General features: G+C 42.4%; 1 protein-coding gene across 3 annotated transcripts in view; it reads left to right on the top strand.

Annotated features, from left to right (window-relative positions):
• SMARCC1 (SWI/SNF related, matrix associated, actin dependent regulator of chromatin subfamily c member 1) overlaps nt 1–19200 on the top strand; it is a 136446-nt gene that overhangs the window by 30079 nt on the left and 87167 nt on the right. For 2 of the 3 annotated variants that reach the window (XM_014604464.3, XM_059729270.1), the window contains exons 6-13: nt 1476–1545; nt 5411–5480; nt 7262–7337; nt 10612–10737; nt 11919–12037; nt 13522–13646; nt 16106–16165; nt 16843–16880. In XM_014604464.3, the coding sequence (XP_014459950.3) occupies nt 1476–1545; nt 5411–5480; nt 7262–7337; nt 10612–10737; nt 11919–12037; nt 13522–13646; nt 16106–16165; nt 16843–16880 (684 nt within the window). The remainder of the gene's footprint in view (nt 1–1475; nt 1546–5410; nt 5481–7261; nt 7338–10611; nt 10738–11918; nt 12038–13521; nt 13647–16105; nt 16166–16842; nt 16881–19200) is intronic. The other variant, XM_059729271.1, reaches the window with a different exon arrangement.

Here is a 19200-nt window from a genome sequence, read left to right as displayed (position 1 = left end):
AGAAATAATTGTGACTTTACAATTGACTCAATTTTTAATCGGATGTTCTTTTAATTATTCACTAGTCTAAAGTGATTGCTATTGCTGTTATATATTTGAGTAGCGGTAGTGTTCATGATGCACATGTAGTGCAGCATAATAAATTCTGAGGGCCTTCAGCAATAACTCAAAAGGCATTTTGTATTCATATTTAAAAAGGTACTTTTTTCTAACCCTAATGGATAGATTTGGAACAGAAATATAGCCAAGCAGAGTTGAAAATAATAGTAATAATAAAAATAATCCGTAGCCGTATTTTTTTCCCGTCTCCTTTCTTGCCAAATTGATAAATCTTATATTGTACTAATGTTACTTCTAGTGCTATGTCATTACCTTGATTTCACCCTTCTTTCGTCTCCTTTTGCCATGACTCCTGTAGCTCCCTGCTCTGTGGTTATACTACTTCCCAGCCCTCCTGATTACAGCATGTGCAGAATGCAACTGTTTGCATATAATGAATAATCATGACCATTATCCCAGGGCTGTGGCCCAAAGGGTGTATGTAATCTCTAACTGTATAAAAACCAATTAGTATCATACTGCACAGTATACAAGTCAGGAGTTTGTTCTTCCTGTGTTCACTGCCGTTGAGCATACAGCTGGAATGCTGTTTCCAGTCCTGATGCCCTTACTTAAAAAGAAAGAAAAATTAGACATGGCTCAAAGAATAGCTGCAAGAACAATGCTTGGAGGCTTGGAAATTGGTAGCCAGAGATTTGTTTAACCTATCAAAATGCTAAGAGGTCATGGCCTGTAAGTATTTTACACTGAAAGGAGATTTGATATCAGGGTTTCTTTTTATTTTAGGATACCAACCATAACTAGATCTAATGGCTAGAAGCTGATGTTAGATACTAACTCACAGTGGAAGTCGGACACAGACTTTTAACTATGGGGGTAACTAAACATTGCCACCGTTTCCCCAAAGGTGTGGTGGATTCTCTGTTCCTTGCTGTCTCGCAAAGGGTACAAGAAATGCTAGGTGAAATAGTCTTGTATGATGCAAAAGATCATCAGGTTAGATCAGTGGTTCTCAAGCTATTTTTTTTTTTCGCGGACCACTTGAAAATTGCTAAGGGTCTTGGCAGACCATTTACTTTCTGTCGTCAGAAAAAATAAATCAAGTGCAGGGCCACGTACCGATATTCTCAGTTGTTCCGCACCCGAATTTCTGCGGACCACCTGAATGGAGCTTGCGGACCGCAGTTTGAGAACCTCTGGATTAGATTATCATCAAGGTGCAATTCTTCTGGCACTTTTGGAACCAAGTAATTGGGTTGAATTACTTATGCACTGGATCTTTCTGCATTATTCTAGATAACCAAGATCATATTTAAGTATTATTACTGAATGGCAAGTTGTTCTTTAGGAGGTCATTTATACCCATAGAGCTGAGGATTCTAATGCAATATTTCACTTTTTTCCCCCCTATCTAGGGAACAGTAACGGAGGAGAAGTCAAAGGCAACCCACCATGTTTATCCTAGTCCTACCTCACTGGATGATGGTAAATCCTATTTCAGAGTTTATTTTTCTTCTTTTGTAAATAAAGGATTGTGTAACTAATGTGTTGGATGCTGTGCAGAACTGTTAGGTACGCTCAGCTTAATACTGACATGCATTGAAAAGCAGTACCTTTTTAAGATTGGATTTGAAACGTTATGTAATCTTGGATGGTTCTGCCTCCAACAAAATGTAATGGGTGCATCTGATGCATTAGAGCTGGTAATGTTTGGAAAGCCTTCAAAAATGCATGCATTGAATTAACCCTTCAGTGGTTTGATGAAAGTTTTAGTGATAGTAGTAAGTGTGGAGCATGTGGTTGTGGTGTACAAGGCAGCTCACATTCCCTGCCCCAAAGAATTTGTAATCTGGAGAAAATGCGAAACAAATCAAGATGTGGGGATAACTAGAAGTTCCCTTGGATAGAAAGATGGGTGGATTGTGCAAGCAGGGCTTAAAACTGAGTGTATCAAGTTCATTGTCTTCCAGTGACATTGCCCTGAGTCAAAGTAGCAGATCCAGCTCTTGAAAAGTTGTGGATTTTGAGCTGTGAACTAGGGGATTGGGGCTAAAATAGCTCCACACTGAAAATTTCCTTCTGCGTACAAAAGTTTCATTAAAAGCCAACTTGTGACTGAACTAATAATATACGATTAGGCATGAAAGTCCATCCCCCCACCATGTCCTAATGAGAAAGAACTAGATGAGGTAAAGAGCACAGATGACACAAGTGAGAATTAAAATCCCTTTCTGTGCTAGAAGAGCAGTAGCATCCTTGCTGCTTAGCGTGTGTGTCTGCATTGCTGAAATTGTTAGCAATAAAAGCAGTAAAAGTCGGTGGGTTCGATAAATCAAGACCATATTGGGGTTCTTGATATGGTGCTCTTTATATGAAGTCATATAGATTATATTGCAATTTACCATGCTTGTTGTACAACAGCGAATTATTAAAGATGCTCAGCCTATTAAATAAAGACTGTACAAAAATAGCTTCAGTGACATTTACTGTCTGGTTTTAATTTGTTGTTCAGAGCCTGAATTTGGGATGCAGCGAGCTGCAATGAAAGCTGGATTAAGCTCTGGCATTTGAATGCCGCTAGATGGCAGCATTTACTTCCACGTAGGCTGCAGCATGCTTGTATTTATCCCCCGGTGTCTCTTGTGAGAAGTACAAAGTGCCTCCATCTCTGATGCAGTGGTTCTCACCCTCGTTAGACTCGAGGCACCCCTTGAAAAACACCAGCTCTTAGTTTTCACTTTTTCTGACTACAGAAAAATAATAGAACAATTCTTCTGTTGCAAACAACTCAGGAAGACTTCAACATGGCAGAACTATTTTTGATCCTCTGGATTCCTATTTGAAATCTCTGTGCTTATCTTGTGAATCGTGTTTCCACACATAACAGTGCTGAAGTTGCCTGGGACCCTTGAAAGGATCTCAAGGCACCCACAGTGCCTCAGCCCCCTGATTTGAGAATCACTGCTCCAGTGGTTATATACGACTTCCCTGTCTCTGTATTTAAGAGTTTCTTTCTACTCTAGTAAGTTTGGTCCAAGCTACCTCTCTGGTTAGTGAACTTGCATTAGACTGAGAGCTAAAGAGAGCTCGACTGAAATGCAGCCATGAACCCAAATGACGTTATGATGTAGTTCATGCTGCAGATCTGCCCTATGTTGTTACACTTTGGGCAGAGTTCCCCAGACTCTGTACAACATTTTCAAATTCTCTCTCCTACTCCTCCTTTCCCATTGCCACAGAGAAAAATTGTATTTAGACCCCTTTAGTAATATCTGATACTACTCAAAAAACCCCAATGTTTTTTAGCATTGGTCTTCTATCAGCCTGCACAGAAGCTGCACTGACACCCTTGTTGCAACCCTAACAAAGTCGTACTGTGTTCTTACTGGTATGGCCAGCATCTCACTGCCACCTGCCATTGCAGGTGTCCTAGTCCTAGCTCTGTGAGCAGCCAGGAAGGAAACGCACTGGATTCCTAGTTTCACTAGGCTAGCATCGTCTTGGAAATTCTGCAGGTCAGCCTGCCTTTCTCTCTACGCAATCATCCTTCATCTGACTGAAAGAGTAGCCTTCAGATTAGTATTCAGTACCAATCTTGAAAGGGTGGTGCCTGTGGAAAGCTGCTGGATGTAAATTGTAGTAAGAGGAAATGATTAGTGACTGGATAGTCAACACTGAGGACACGCAGAGAGGCGGTAGATATTTGCCAATTGACAAGGAAAAAATGGGAAAGGGTTGGGCTCTTCAGTTTAGCAGTAGCTACAACAAATCTGTTTATCCTCATGGACTGGAGCATCTGTCTCCTTGGCACACTGCACTGCTGCCATCATATGGCAAGAGATCTTTTCTGTGGGATTATAGGTTCCTAGCCCAAGAAAGGATCAAACTGGCAGCAGGCAAAGAGGGATGGCCAGCCACATTAGGAGATGGGCTGAGAGAGAGTGTAGACAGGCCAGAGCGTTAACTCATTTTCATTTCTCTTCCCATCATCTTAAAACCATTCCTTTTTGGGCACAGTGCCCTCACGTGGCCACTCACAAGCCCTCAAATAGTGACCAGTCCCTAGAATGCTAATCTCATAAGGATTAATTTTATGTCTGCAGAGTTGAAGTGTGTATGTATAGGTATAGCTGTTGATGGAGATTTAGCCTCTGGCTACCCTAGGATCAGAGAATCATAGGTTTGGAGGGGACCTCAGGGGTAGTCTGGTCCAGCCCCTTGAATGGATGCAGGAATGCTGCTCCTAGATCAGTAATTCTCAACCAGGGTGCTGCATACCCTGGTGTGCTTTGAGATCCTTTCAGGGGTGCTGCAGGATGCCATGCAGTGTTAGCATTGTTAGGTGTGCAGATGTGATTCACAAGATAAACCCAATCATTTCAAATAAGAACCCATAGGGTTAAGAAAAAGTTCTGACCTGCTGTGATCTTTCTAGGTTCTTTGCAATAGAACATTTACTATATTATTTTTTCATAGTAAAAAATGAGTGAAAACTGAGCTAGCACTTTCAATAGATGCCTTGAGTCTAAAAAGGTTGAGTTCATCCACTGTCCTAGTTCATCCCTGCCCAATCTTATTCAACCTCTTCAGAACCTCTGAGGAAGGAGATTTCACAACGTCCCTGGAAAGTATTCCACTGCCTCCCTGTCCTAAGAGCAAGGAAGTTCTTCCTGAGAGCTAATCTTAATCTGCTTTATTGCAATTAGACGCTGTCACTTTTGTCTTGTCCTCTGCAGTAAAGGGGAAGAGATTGTTCTCCCTTTTCCTTATGGCAGCTTTTCAGATCTTTTGAAGACTATTATCATTCCCTTTAATTGCCATTTCCTCCAAGTGTAGAGAGTGCTTTTACCAGTGTAATACTGATGTAGCGTACTAGCAAAACAAGTCTATAAAATACATTTTGCAAAAACACTTATTCTGGGAAACAGATCAGCAGTGGGTTTACATGAGACACTATGGGCCTGGAAGAACTGTAGTAGACTTCTTGTTAAAAACAAATAAACCCTGGGCTCTTCAGAAATTGGATTATAGCAAAATACTTTTATAAATGGTCTGGTTTTGCTTTCCTGTTTTTTTTTTTTGTTGGGAATATGGATCTTATTTGGCTTGGTCTGGTGAGATGCAGAATCCGAAGGGAAATGGCTGCTGCTGTCTTGCTACTTTCCCGTAGCATGCTATAGCTGGATGAATTGAGGAAATGAATCTTCAGAGAGCTGCAGCTTCCCTACCTTATCTGACATTTGGCAGAGGCAACTGAAATAAACCCTGCTCTGTGTGATTAAGGAAGAGGAATTTACTGTGTGAGGCTGCTCGCAACCTAAAACTGACTTTTTCCCTCCCCTTGTTGCAGATGAATGGTTGAGACCTGTGATGAAAAAGGATAAGCAAGTGCTGGTACACTGGGGCTTTTACCCAGACAGGTAATGAAAAGGGGTCAAAGGGGAGAAATGTGCTAAGTCTCGGTTTGATATTGCAGATGATTTAAGTTATCATCTACTACAGAGTTACTGTTCCTCTAGATTATCAAGTCTTATTTCTCCTGGTATCGACCCACCTTCTGTTTGCAGCGGTGATGAACTTCATTGAACTTCATCATCACGATTTCCAGAACAAACGAGTATACCTAAGTCTGGCTGATTGCCATACTGCCGTTTTCTATCCTCACAGAATATTGCCATCGCTTCAGGCCTGTTTGTTCCATGTAAAAAGTTGAAGCCCTCTTCTTTTTTTTTCCTCTCCAACCTTTTATGCTCCATCTGTCTAAATGATTGGGTTTTATTTTTTTTTAATGGTTTCTGCAGCAGACTAGAATTAGAAACAAGCTCAGTATTGGTCTTACTGCTGCCTAGTACCAAAGAAATAATACTACCATTCTTACCGTATCCAGAAACTTTGTGTATTTCTGCTAAAAATGTCTTTAAGACACAAATCTACAGTGACGTAGCCACTTATGTCAATACAGAGAGGTCACGCAAGTTTAGTAGAGCTGAGAATTGAACCTAAATCCCCTGAGCCTCATTGCCTTTTTGTAAATTCTTATACTTTATGCCAGAAGGGTCTTATCTTCCTGAAAGGCATTCAGTCTTCATTTGAAGATATCAGGAGATGGGGAGAGTCTACTGCTTTTTTTGGCAGTTTTGTTCTTATGGCTAATTACTCACTGAAAAGCACAGCTGATAATGGAGTTCCAGCTTTATGATCCTTATTACTCTGCTGGGGTGTGTAAGAGGCAGAACACAACTATGTTTTCAAGTCCTTTTTGGTGTTTATTGTGTATGAAAATACCCCCAACCCTCTGCCCCCTACTTCTATAAACCAAACCGATTGGATCTAAAAGTTATTGAGAATAAATATGGAACCTTCCAACGTAGGTTTTTAAAGGCACTGTTTAGAGTTCAAATGCACTCTGAGATCACTTGCAGTCAGGTTTATGAACCGACTGAGTTCATATACCAAGCAGGACTTAGGCAGGCCAAATAAAAGCAAGGAAAAGCCTTGGCTGGGATGATGTAGTTGGAGCTGGTCCTGCTTGGAGCAGGGGGTTGGACTAGATGTGACCTCCTGAGCTCCCTTCCAGTCCTAATTTTCTGTGATTCTGTAAAAATACTACAGCCTGCTAATTATCAAGCCTAGAACAAAGCGCATGATGCAGCAACAGAGCAAAGAGCAAGTGGCCTGTTTATTTATAGCCTTATCATCATCTTCAGGTTTTGTGGGATGTCATACTGGTAGGTGAAACAGATAAATAATGGTTAGATGGGTTCTACAGCAGGAGAAGCACTAGGAATTCAGAGGTCTGAATTCAAACTAATGAGAGAAGGAGGCACTTTAATAAACTTGTATATCGGCATAGGAGGTAGCTACTCAGAAATTCCCCGCAGACCACTGAAATCTGAAGCTGCTAGGAAATGTATGCAGTGAGCTTGTGTACATCTCTGAATGTAAATAATACATTGGCATACTGCATGGGGCTGCTCATTGTCTTTACCTATTGCATTTCCTTGGATTATTCCTCTAAGGGAAGTGAGCAAATGTTCCTGTTGTTAATGTGGTATTCATTTGTGATGCTTCAGTCCTGGTGGTCTGCTTTGAACATGCTCTGATTGCTCAGTAAATGCTCTTGTCTATGACTCTCTCTCTTTTTTTTCTGGATGAATTAACACAGGAGCAATTCATTTTTCTTTTCTGACTTCTCTTTTAGCTATGACACTTGGGTGCATGCTAGTGATATGGATGCTGAAATTGAAGATCCTCCAATTCCAGAAAAACCATGGAAGGTGAGAAGGGTTTTTTTGTAGGGGGTGGAGGGGAAAAGGCATTTCAAACTTCATGGTAAGTGACATCATCAGGTGGTATTGGAGGTGGGGAAGACTGGGGGGAATGCTCCCTGTGGGTATGAGTAAAAATATGGAAAATGTCAAAAGCAGTGGTTCTAGGATCATAGTTAGCACATCTGAAAACTTTGGGGCTGAAAGTAAGCAGCAGTGTGAAATATATAATGTGATTTTTAGAGGAGCACACAATGTGGCCCTCATCCGAAATACAACTCCTGCATTTGTTTAGGCTTCCTTTCAAGTCCCTGGTGCTACAGGAATTTCATTTCCCACAAGTGAACTTCAGCCTCCTCTGGGCTGCAGCTTGGCAGCTGGTTATTTGGGCACGGCTATATTATATTGAGCTTTGGGGCAGACGTGAAAAGTGCAATAATGTGGTGAAATTTCAGGAGGAATTGAGACAGGCTGTATCGCAGTGTGGTCTCCTTAGAACAGTAGGGCTAATGCACTTTCAATTGGGCCTGGGTGCGATTGGTCTCTAGGCCCTACTGTCATGTAAATGTCCACTAATTGCACTCCTGCCAAAAGTTCCTGGGTCTCTTTGCTGCTCCTAGTGATGAATACCTTGTCTGTGTATAAGCTGATGGGCTGTCCCACCATCTATCTATATCTATGCCAGGCTCTTTTTCAGGCCCTTGCCTCCGTGCATAACTTGGTTAAGCACACAGGAAGACAAAACAACACTGCTCCTGTGACCAGAGCAGACCACAGGCCTTTCCTCTTGTTCTTCTCTGCCCTGGAAATAAGGCATGCATCTTCTGTCAGCCCCTGCTCAGTGCTGTGCTAATGGCAGGCAGCCATTAACCTGTTCCTGTCTTATACCATGACAAGCTGAAACAAGACAGTAGTGCCCAACCTTTTGCCCTGTGGGCCTCATTAGCAATGCCAGGTCTGTCCATAGGACAAATCCAGCTGGTAGGTTCAACCTGGCATGCAGGGACGGTGTGGTAGGCATCCAGTCTAGCTGCAGGGAGTAGCTTGGCCCTGGTCCGGATGTGCTGGTGGAGGGGTAGGGGTGGGAAGGAGCAACTGTATCTAGCTGTGCAAGGGAGGGCCCGGGCCTGAACTGCCTGTACAGCAGTAGTCTGGCCCAGCTGGAGCAGGGCTGGATCTGACTGCAGAACTTCCACCACCCCCCTACCACCTTATTTCCTAGCCCGGGGGGATCCCTGTGAGCTGGATGCCATGGCTCCACTGGACAGATTTGAGCACCTCTGGTATAAGATGTCTGAAAATCCAGCAGCATAACTTCCTTAGCAGCCTCTTGGGGCATTTGTTTAGTACTGAGAGGGGAAGAGTGTGATGCCTCTCGAGTCACCAACACCAGTTTCTGTAGTTCCAAGGGCATTCAGTGTAGGTGGAGGCATAGCCTGATTTTGATTGAAATAACCTGTTAGTCATTTTGGGCTGAGGTGGACAAAATCCAGTGAGGGCTGCCCTTGTTTCTCCCCTCTCCCAATTTCCTGTGCTCACTCTAGCGTGTGAAGGTGTTGGATTGGTAGGGCGGGGAGGAAGGAATTGGCTCTGTTCTGATGTAGATGCCAATTTCTGCAAGCTCCACTGAGCACGCAATGCAGAGCTTCTGTTTCTTGGAGGGACCAGGCTGCCAAAAGCCTTAGGAAATTGTGGCAGCTCTGCGAATATAATATTGAGGCTGTACTACCCTTGAACATGTGTACGAAAAGCAATTACCGTTTACGAATCGCTCCATGCGTCAGTATCTTTTTGTTTAGTAGTCTCACTTAAACTGGAACTCTGACCATAACTGATGCTATTAGCTATGAAAATCAAGTCAACACTGCTTGGTCTGTTGAATTTGTAAGGGTCTGAAACAACAATGGCAGCCTTGTTTAGGTCTTTTATGTGGTTGGAGGTCGGATTGTGGAACAGTGTTTTCTGATTTATTTCATTGAAAGAGAGTAACATGAGGAAACGATTCTAACAAACAAGTAATAAAGATTGCTTTGTTCAGTTATTGAACGACTCATCAATTTATGATTAGTAAAATGAAATGCTTTCTGTTTTTGTTATCCATTGGCTGAGGACTTTAAGTAGGCAGATCAGGTTGAAGAAGGCTTTTTAATTTTTTCTTTGATAGATTGGAGGAGGAATTATTTTTATAATAACTCTTTTGAACACTTCACGTTTTTTCAATATAAAAAGCTAAGTTCAAGAGCCCATCTTGACTATTAAAAGCCTATTTAGAGATGTCTCTCTTATGAATCAGTATTTGTTCAAGGATTTCTAGAGGATCTTCTATTCTTAGCTTAAAAATTTGCATGAGTTTATTCTGCTACCTTCCTTCCTGCTTGTGGCAGAGGATCTTGGTCATCTTCCACACTTCTGGAAGCCTGGACCAGGGTGAAAGTAGTACTTCTTTGAAGTAAGATGAAAGCAAGGATAGCATATTGGGGATTTTGTTTGATAATTAAAGCCATTTTTTTTGCTTAAAAAGCCTTAGTTGACAAAAACAGGGGCACTCAAAAACATCTCAGCTGGAGTTACATCTGTAGTTTTTTGTTGTTCAACTCTCCAGACTTTCACATGTGGATGTCAGAGAGCTGCTGACATAGTTCAGAAGTAGGCAATAAGTGAATCTACATAACTGCAGTTGTCTGCCCAAAAATGCTGACGTTGCAAAGGGTTGGTCCATCTTTTCCCTTTCTAGCTTTTTCTCCTAAGAAATGTGAACCATTAGCCCTAGCCTCTTTATTTTCAAGTTTTGATTTGTAACCAGAGTATCCCAGTAAGGTGCGATGACTGTCATCTAGGTTCCAGAGTGACTCATTCAAATGGCAGTACAGTCCCAACAGCAAGACCATGGGACGTACTGATGCACACAGTTTAGAACTGTGATTTTCAATCTTTTTTCATTTGTGGACCCCTTTGAAAATTTCAAATGGAGGTGCAGACCCATTGAATTGTAAGTGTAGGTATTCACATACTTTTGATTGATCATAGTCATCTTTCGCGAACCCCTTAGACATGGTCTGCGGACCCCCAAGGGTTTCGTGGACCACAGGCTGAAAACCACTGCAGCATCAGGCTTCAGTAACTGCATTGCGTGTACTCCCTTTTCTCATTGCATTGCATGTACTCCCTTTCTTCTTTCTGAAATTAGTCATAGAAGTCTGTTCAAGTTCACAGCTGATGCAGAAATACTAGCATGAGTAGGATTCTTCTTCTGGACTGAGATTTGTTGGATTTACCTTTTTAGGTTCATACCAAATGGATTTTGGACACGGACGTATTTAACGAGTGGATGAATGAAGAGGATTATGAAGTGGATGAGAATAGGAAGCCAGCGAGCTTTCGGCAGCGAATCTCTATGAAGAATGAAGAGGTATGGGGTGTCTTTGCTGGCGGGGGACTTGTTGACTTAGTGGTTTTAATTATGTTCCTTACTGCTGTACAAATGAGAATTCTTAAAATTTTAGCTTCTAGTCTTTCAGGAACCAACAAGCAGATCTCATGTACACTTGACACACTTCTAGATCTTGGATGGGTTTGGTGGCTCCCTTTGTCATTGTAGGTCTTTTCTATTCAGAACATATTGGGTAGAGACTTTGCTTCCATACACAGTTCAAATTGGGTTAAACTGATTCAGAATCAGTCCAAGTACTAAATATTGAAATTTCTCTGTACCTGCATGTGCTGAGCTTACTAACCTTCATTTGTTCCTCTGGATGTGGACAGACATACGCATAACCTGGGCTGAAATCTTACTGGCATCGGGACTGGACAGATGTGCAGTTCCCTTAGGGCAAGTCTGTGCCTCATTCACTAAGCAATGGGAGAGGAGAGCAAGGAATAGCCCATTTACCTTTAAATAAACAGCTACCCTGGGATGGATGCAAGCAGATGCTGCAAACCTTTTAACTGTGATAATTTCACGCAGTCCAATGGAGAACAGTTCCCTTCCCCCACCCTATCCCCCCCAAAAATCTGGCCTAAACTGTTGTAAGTCACACCAGTCTAAGTTTCTTCTGTCTGCTGTTCCTTCAAACCTGGTGTGATCATGATTACACTGTTGTAAATGTTACCTCTGTCCGTTTCCTCAGTGTTGCGAGGAAGACCATGAAAATGCTATTTTCAGAACTAAGATTTCAGGGTAAAATCTGGCAGAAGACAGGACTTGGAGATTAACTGATTTAGAGAGGCATGAGCTTTCATAGCAAGAGCTATGAAACATCTATTTTGTCAGATGCTTAGGTTAAATCTAACCTTGTGAATGGGCATAGTACATCAGATGAGTCGAAAGCTAGCATTCAAACCTTGCAAAGGTTCAAGAGTCCATTTGTCTGGCACATAACCATGCCAGCAGTTACAGGAGAATAGGAACGTCAAGCATTTCTCATGCTGAGAATGCAGGTACTCTGAAGCATAACCTAATGGTTGGTGTAATGCTGTTTAAAAGTGAAATGCTTTTAGCTCTTTGGAGGACATATGAGGAGAGGGTGACAGGCTGCTCAATTTCAGTGCTGCAGTAATTGGTACTGACTGACAACTTTGCTTCTCTACCAGCCTGTGCGTAGTCCTGAGAGGAGAGACAGAAAAGCAGCAGCAAGCACCAGGAAAAGAAAGCATTCACCTTCCCCTCCTCCCACTCCAGTGGAATCAAGGAAAAAGACTGGAAAAAAAGGGTGAGTGTGTGGGGTCCACAGGTGGGGACTGACTTGGCTCAGCAATCACCTCCCTCTTCTTCTCCCCAACTTTCAGCTGCTGTGTTAACATAACTCTCCTTTTGCAATAGGTTTACATGAATTTTTAATGCTGCACATTGAATACCTTCATTTGCAGGCTAGGCTTTCTCCTTGGTGAATAAAGGCAAGCCCAGTGCAGTCATTACTCTGAGCCTAATGAGCTCCATCATTGCAATGCTGGTATCATTAGCAGCCAAACTTACGGTTTGTGCAACTTTTTCTAATAAGGACCACTGTTCCTCATTGATTTGGTTACATTCCTACAAACCCATGGCAGGTGCTCTGAAGATTTGAACCTTGCTTACGTTGTTTTTCATTTCATTTGTAAATGTATTTGAGCTGAACCAATTGAAATGGGATTTAAAACTATTTAATAGTTTGAGGAGTTTGCAACTGTAATTGGAGGCTTAAATCCATTTACATTTTAATGCAAATTTTTAACACAGGCTAGCACTTGCTGACCTGTAAATGACTTGCCCTCTGTTCTGCCTTGAGCTATAAATAAGTCCTGAAAATCATTTTTCCATCAAGGAGAAGCTTTGCTATTGTATGATTCATGTTTCAGGTTTGTGAGGGCTTTCTAAATTTTATTAGACAGGTGGGCCTTTTTTAAGCAAAAGTCTCATGGCACTGATGATTTAAGGAAATAAGAACCAAGGGTTTGAGCAGTAAAGAAAGGAAGTGATTTTTAGTTGATATTTGTGTTTAAACTTTGGTTGTGGCTTTTTGGTAGACCTGTTTTCATTTCAATGACTAATGAACATTTTGTACAAAAATAGACCGGTTCAAAGCTTGGAAGCCCTCCCCATGTTCTTATGGGGAAACTAGATTGATATCCTAAGACAGATTTTAAAAAATCCTTTGCTGGTTGCCTCTAGACATTTTTATAAATTATTTTTTGGATTTGGCTCAGCAGGTTACTAGTTGAGCAATAACATATTTTGCAAAATTTGGGGCCTTAATTGGAATTGAGAATGGCAGGCATAGATGGGCTACTAACCTGTCTAATCTCACCAATATTAAGGACATCACCCCTGGTGTTTTAACACTTAGCATCTAAAATACAGCCATCTCCAGGTTGAAATGTAGGTGCTGTTTCAGTAGTGAAAAGCAGCCTTGCTCAAGAAAGGATTTGATGAAAACTACCTCTTTGAATATGCAGGAGATATTTAAATTGTATAGAGTGCAACATTTTGAGTTGCAGTTTGACCAGGATGCAGGAATTGCACCATAGTATAGCACGAGACTGTTACTTCTCTTCAAATGTATATTGCTATCTACAAATCATCAAGACCACTCCTACCACATCTGTTACCTTGAACATACCATCCTGACCCAACCCTGTTAACCTGGGAGAGCTGGTGGGATTGAAATGCATGGTAGGTACCCCTTCCAGCTGTTTATTTGTGTTCATTCTGTTTTAGACAAGCAGGTCTGTATGGGAAAAGGAGAGGTCAAAAAGAAGAGGATGAACAAGAAGATCTTACCAAGGACATGGAAGACCCAACACCTGTACCCAACATAGAAGAAGTGGTACTTCCCAAAAATGGTATTGTTTGCATACTACTAGTGACTCTGGGTTTTTGAATAGTCAGCCATTTACCGAACACTGTACAGTGTTTTCGCTGCGTATTTTACCAAAGTTTGAGAAGCTACTTCTGCAGTAGCCCGCTCTTGTGGGGTGTGTGCACATCTGCTACTGTTTCAGCAGGGTTTTGAAAGGTGGAAATGGTGAAACCGACCTTTAATTCCTTCTTTCTTTGAAATAAGTTTTATGGAAACTCCAGTGAAGACAAGAGCATGGTAGATTGAATATCTAAGACTTCACGTGTCCCACATAACTAAGTAAAATTATATATGGTATAGCTTTTTGAGAGGGAGCAAGGATCAGTTGCTCTTCTGCTCCTTCCTTCTCTTGGTGGGAGCAGCCTCACAAATGCAGCCCTCAATCCTCAGATTGGGGATCCTGGTCTGTGAGGTGTGTAGGGGGCTTTGCTCTGCTGCTCCAGTCCCCTCCCAAACTAGTCCAGCAGCAGGGCCAAGCCCCCAGTCTGTTCCCTGAATTGGACAGTCCCTGGTCTGGGGAAGAGGTGGGGAACACTGCCTTGCTGCTCCCTGCTCCTCCCAGACTGGACTGGGAGGGGAGCATGCTGACACCTGCGAGATCTTTCTTCTGGACAGGGCAGGTCTCCTCCCGGGAGGGACTGAATGAATGCTTCTTGCTTCTACTGGGAGAAGCAACAGACATGATTCTCCTGGTAGGAATGTAATGCTTGTGCATGGCCTCAGTTAATGAGCTAGGGATAAAGCCAGTGTGTTCAGTTTCCTGATCTTTTGGTGTAACACTTGAGACCAATGCTTCTTAATACAGTAAATACAGGGTGAAGAACAAAACAAGCTCAGTACATGTCCAGGCTGGACATAAGGAAGAATTTCTTCACTGTCTGAGCCCCCAGAGTCTGGAACAGCCTGCCACTTGAGGTGGTTCATGCACCTACATTGAACGCCTTCAGGAGAAATTTGGCTGCTTATCCTGCTGGGGTCCTATGACCCCAGCTGACTTCCTGCCCCTTGGGCAGGGGGCTGGACTCGATGATCTTCCAAGGTCCCTTCCAGCCCTAATGTCTATGAAATCTATGAAGTCTATGCTCTGATACCTATCCTTGGGAGCAAAGCATTTGGGACGTTTTATGGCAAGTTGCAGATAAGAATTCAGTAGTTGGTGATTTTGGGGGGAGGGGGTAGCTGTGTAATTCTCCCTGCTCAGAACAAAGCGTAACCCGAGCACGTATAAGAATGAAATCTGTGACAGTTCTTTGAAGCTGAGTCTTCCTCTAGACAAATAGATCTTTTGTCCTCTGAAACTGTGCAGATCTGACCTCTCACGAACTGTGAGCATATGGCCAGCAAAGCAAACTGTCATTCTGGTTTGATAGATGTGCAGGATCCAGCGTCATGAATCTAACTGCCACACTAAGGGATGTCAGTTTGTTTATGCCGTCCGGCATTGAGGAGCTCTGGGGACAGCTCTTTTTGGGAAATGTGTAAAGCAGAGGAAGCTTCTCCTTCATGTGCTCTCTAGCTTATTCTGCGTTCTGCTGGTTCTGCTTCCAGAACAGGATCTCAGAGCAAGCTAAAGCTACAGTCAAAGAGGAGGGTTTTCTTTTGCACAATTCTGGGCTTGTCCTTCAATTCCTGCTACAGTTCTCCTTTCCTCAACCACCATAAGTTATTATTGTAATATTTTTCTTAATAAATTCCAGTCAAATCTGAACCTCTCTTTTTCTAAATGTAAGTGTAGACTAGCAGTAAATATGGCTGATTCTAAAAATGGGTTGGATAATCTATTATGTAGCATAGGTAGGTCACTGTTTCTCAACCAGTGGGATGCAAAGGTCGTGTAGGTAGGACTTTAATATCCTTCAAAATTTCCAACTGAACATAAAAATAAACTTCTTGGAAAAAGTGGAGTTTTGTTTTTATCGTGGTGGGACCAAAGTTTTTTGACAAAATGGTTGGTGGGGACGTAAGGTGCAAAAGGCTGAGATAGGCATAGGTGATTTAAGACAGAAGAATAGTGAACACTGAAGGACGAGAGAGAATTACAGGCACTTCCCTGTTTTTGCAAGGGGTTTTTTCTCTGAATAGACAGCTGTACATTACTGTTATTGGTATGATACTGGACTAGAGAAACCACTGGTCTGTTTGCGTTCATGTTTCCTGTGGCTGTTTTAAATGGATTTATTTTCATGGTTTAAATCTGAAGTGTGGTAACTGGCTTGTTTTTGCAGTATGGGGCATGGAACATACTGGGCCATGGAATAGCTTTCTTGGTTTCAGTTTGAAAACACTGCCCCTGTATGTCAGCTACATGCTTTAGTGACAACTTGGGGAACCCAGTGTGGTAACACCATGGGATATTCTAGTGTTATGGGAGAGACTGGTGGGCTTATAGTGTATCTTGACTTGGGGGCACACTGGATTCTCAGTCTGGTTTACCTTTTATAGTGAACCCAAAGAAAGACAGTGAAAACACCCCGGTGAAAGGAGGAACAGTAGCAGACCTAGGTAAAAAAAAAAAAATGAACTTATTTTACATTACTTCTGTAATAGACCCATGTTTACAAGGTGCCAGAAAAGATGCTTACAGTTAAGATCATTGTAGTGCTACACTTTTTTACTCTGCCTGTTTCATTTCCATCTGTTGAGTCTCAGCTTCATATTTAACTCCTATCACTCAAATCAGCAACAGGAAAAAAGATTCTTTTGCCTCTCTTGAGGCTGTTTTCTTGCAGGCATCCTGTGTGCTCTTAAGTGTGTCAGCCTTTCTTAGGCAAACCCTTGCTTTCTCTCTACTGGGAACCAGAGAAAATCGTTGTGGAACATGGCTGGCTGGGCACTAGATATTAGAGACCTGAACAAGCTGCCTACAGCCTATTATGAAAGGGTGCATCCAGGGCAGTAGGCTAACCAGTAATTAATTATGAATCCCCAAGTGTTGAGAGACTGTAATTATCCTTGCACTGTATTTCTGTTCCTATCCCCTTCTTTCTTTTGTGTGACTCATTATGTCCATAACGACGAGATTAGTTTTTGATGTACAATCCATGCTCCTTTCTCCCTTCTCACCTCCTGTGCCCCAAACAAACACAATCCTGCCCAGTTAATTGATTGTATTAGAAAAGCGTAGTAATCCAGATGCATTTCCTGGCAGTGTGATTCATGCTGTGCCTCTTACCTTGCAGATGAACAAGATGAAGAGACAGTGGCTGCAGGAGGAAAGGTAACAACTGTTCTGTCAGAAATTGGGTAGGGAATAACCTTCATCTGACCTTCAAGAATTCAAATAGCTATTGTTCTGAAGGGAATGGATGAAAGCATAATTTCAGCAAATTGATTAGAGACACAGACTTGCTGTGCACTCACTGCTCCAAGGTTATTGCCCACGTGCGCACCTCCCCTCCCTCCCCATCCCCCTTAGTAAGCAAAAGCTGAACTGCAGTACTGTCCCCTCTGTGAAAGAGCTAAGCCACCACAGTCCACCTTTCACTTTGCAGAGCGTAAGAGTTAGGCATAGGGCAGTTAACCTTGGAGTAGCTGACAAAGCAGTAAGTCCCCACCCCTTTTAATTTGCTCTCATTTGTTTCGGGCATAAGAATAAAACCATTCCTGGTGAGAGACTGTCAACATGAAATAATTCCTTATCTAGGAAAAGAAAATTGAATCAGTATAGAAAGGTTACTGTGTATTTATAAAATGTGTGGTCAGCAACTGGGATCTGAGGAGACAGACAGCCTCAGCAGAGTTTCAGGGGGGAGCACAGAACCTGGGCTGTTCCTTTTCTTGTTTAGACGCAACATCTCTGCACTTCTACTTAGGGCCACCTAGCCCAAATCTGCCTGTCTTAATACATGTTAGCCCACCTCTAGGCATTGTCATGGGTATCAGAGCAGAGGTTGTGCCTTCCTAACCTAGCCTTCCTCACAATTTGTCCACAATTCCCATGGGCACCCCAGGTAGGATGCTGGCTGTCTGCCAGCTGCAATACTACAATTTCTTGTACCAGCCTTCCTGTAATTGGAGCCAAGCACAGAGAGAAAGACAAGCCCCTCTTGAGCAGTGCCCTTTCAGGAATCAGTCTGCAACCTGCTTCTCTCCTGTGCATTGCACATAGCTGCCACAAGGTAATATAGATGGGAAGCAGTGGCTAGGAATAATAGCTCATGTGGCTCTGGGTAATTGAAGGCAACCATAAGGGTCAGCCTTAAAAAGCAGGGCAAGTATGCCCTGTGTCCTGTAGGACTCCTGTTCAGAAATGTGGTGACTTACATCTTGGCAGTAAATAGCCTTGCTGTGAAGGAGCATTGACTGGTCACTGACTTTGTATACAAGCACAGGGCCAGAGTCTCAAAGTTAGATGTGTGCGCTTGAAGATGGGCATGTTAGACACAGATGCCACATAGATCTCTGCATGCTGCTAAGGGATGTTTGCAGTTGCACACCTAACTCTGGAAAATATGACCTGTGACCTCTGTCCTTATGTGATTCCAGCTTTACTGAATTTCAGGTGCATATTTTATTTACATCAGATCAGGTGCGTACTTGGTTGTTGGAAGCATTGAAACCTGTTGTCCCATTTGAAATGGGGAGAGAAAAGAAAATCGCAGTACACTTGCAGCTTGCTCCTCTCTTCAGTAATCACCTTTGCTAGGAACTTGATTATCACTGTAATGATCAGATAATTAAGCACCTAAGCAGAGAGACATGAGCTAAAACAGCCGGATTTAGTTCCAAACTAAATGCCAGTTTTAAACTCATAATCCAAGCTGGAGCAGACTTCTGATGAACAGACACCATGTATGTACACAAGGTAAAATACATGCCAGAAAAGCAGCAGTGCCCTCATGTTCTGCGAGTGTGGGTGTCTACCCTTTAAGTGAGCAACATCCTGGAGTCAGGAACAGTGTGTTTTGTGCAGCCCTTATATACTATATACTTTTTTTTTTATACTAAGCCATTGCCAGAGCAGTTTTTTTTCCTGGGCAAATGTACTTCTCTGTGTTGGAGGGGGAAGGAATAGTTTTGTTTTTTAAAGGCCAGTGTTTGATCACTTTAACGCACGTTAATGCATTATGCAGACTGGAGCACGGACTCTGTGAGCTGTTAGAGGATGAAGGCAGGGAAGCACTGAGTCTTCAGAACTGAATGAGGAAGGGCAGGACTGCCTCTCCCAGATAGGGTTGCATGGGTGCTAAGAGTTAGGCTTAGTTTCTATTCTGTCTTAATCCATGAATTAATTTGCCTGTGAAATCTGGCTGGACAACAGTTTTTCTGCTTCTAGCTGGTTCAGGCACATATCTGTTTAACACCCATACTCCATATGTGATCAGTCTTTCTTTACTTGGGATTATATAGGAAAAAATTCAATCAATTAAAGCTTTAAAAATGTTGAATAACCACCATTCCTACCCTCCACATCATATTTAGGAACCCATATTGCCATATTCTTTAATCCTATTATGTTTTTACAACAAGAGCTGTTTCCTCCAACAGTTACCTTTTTTCAACCAATATCCATCAATTTTTCTTAAGTGCATTACTGC

Source organism: Alligator mississippiensis, chromosome 5 (assembly GCF_030867095.1).
Source record: "Alligator mississippiensis isolate rAllMis1 chromosome 5, rAllMis1, whole genome shotgun sequence".
NCBI lineage: Eukaryota > Metazoa > Chordata > Crocodylia > Alligatoridae > Alligator > Alligator mississippiensis.
This window is presented reverse-complemented; position numbering and strand designations above follow the sequence as displayed.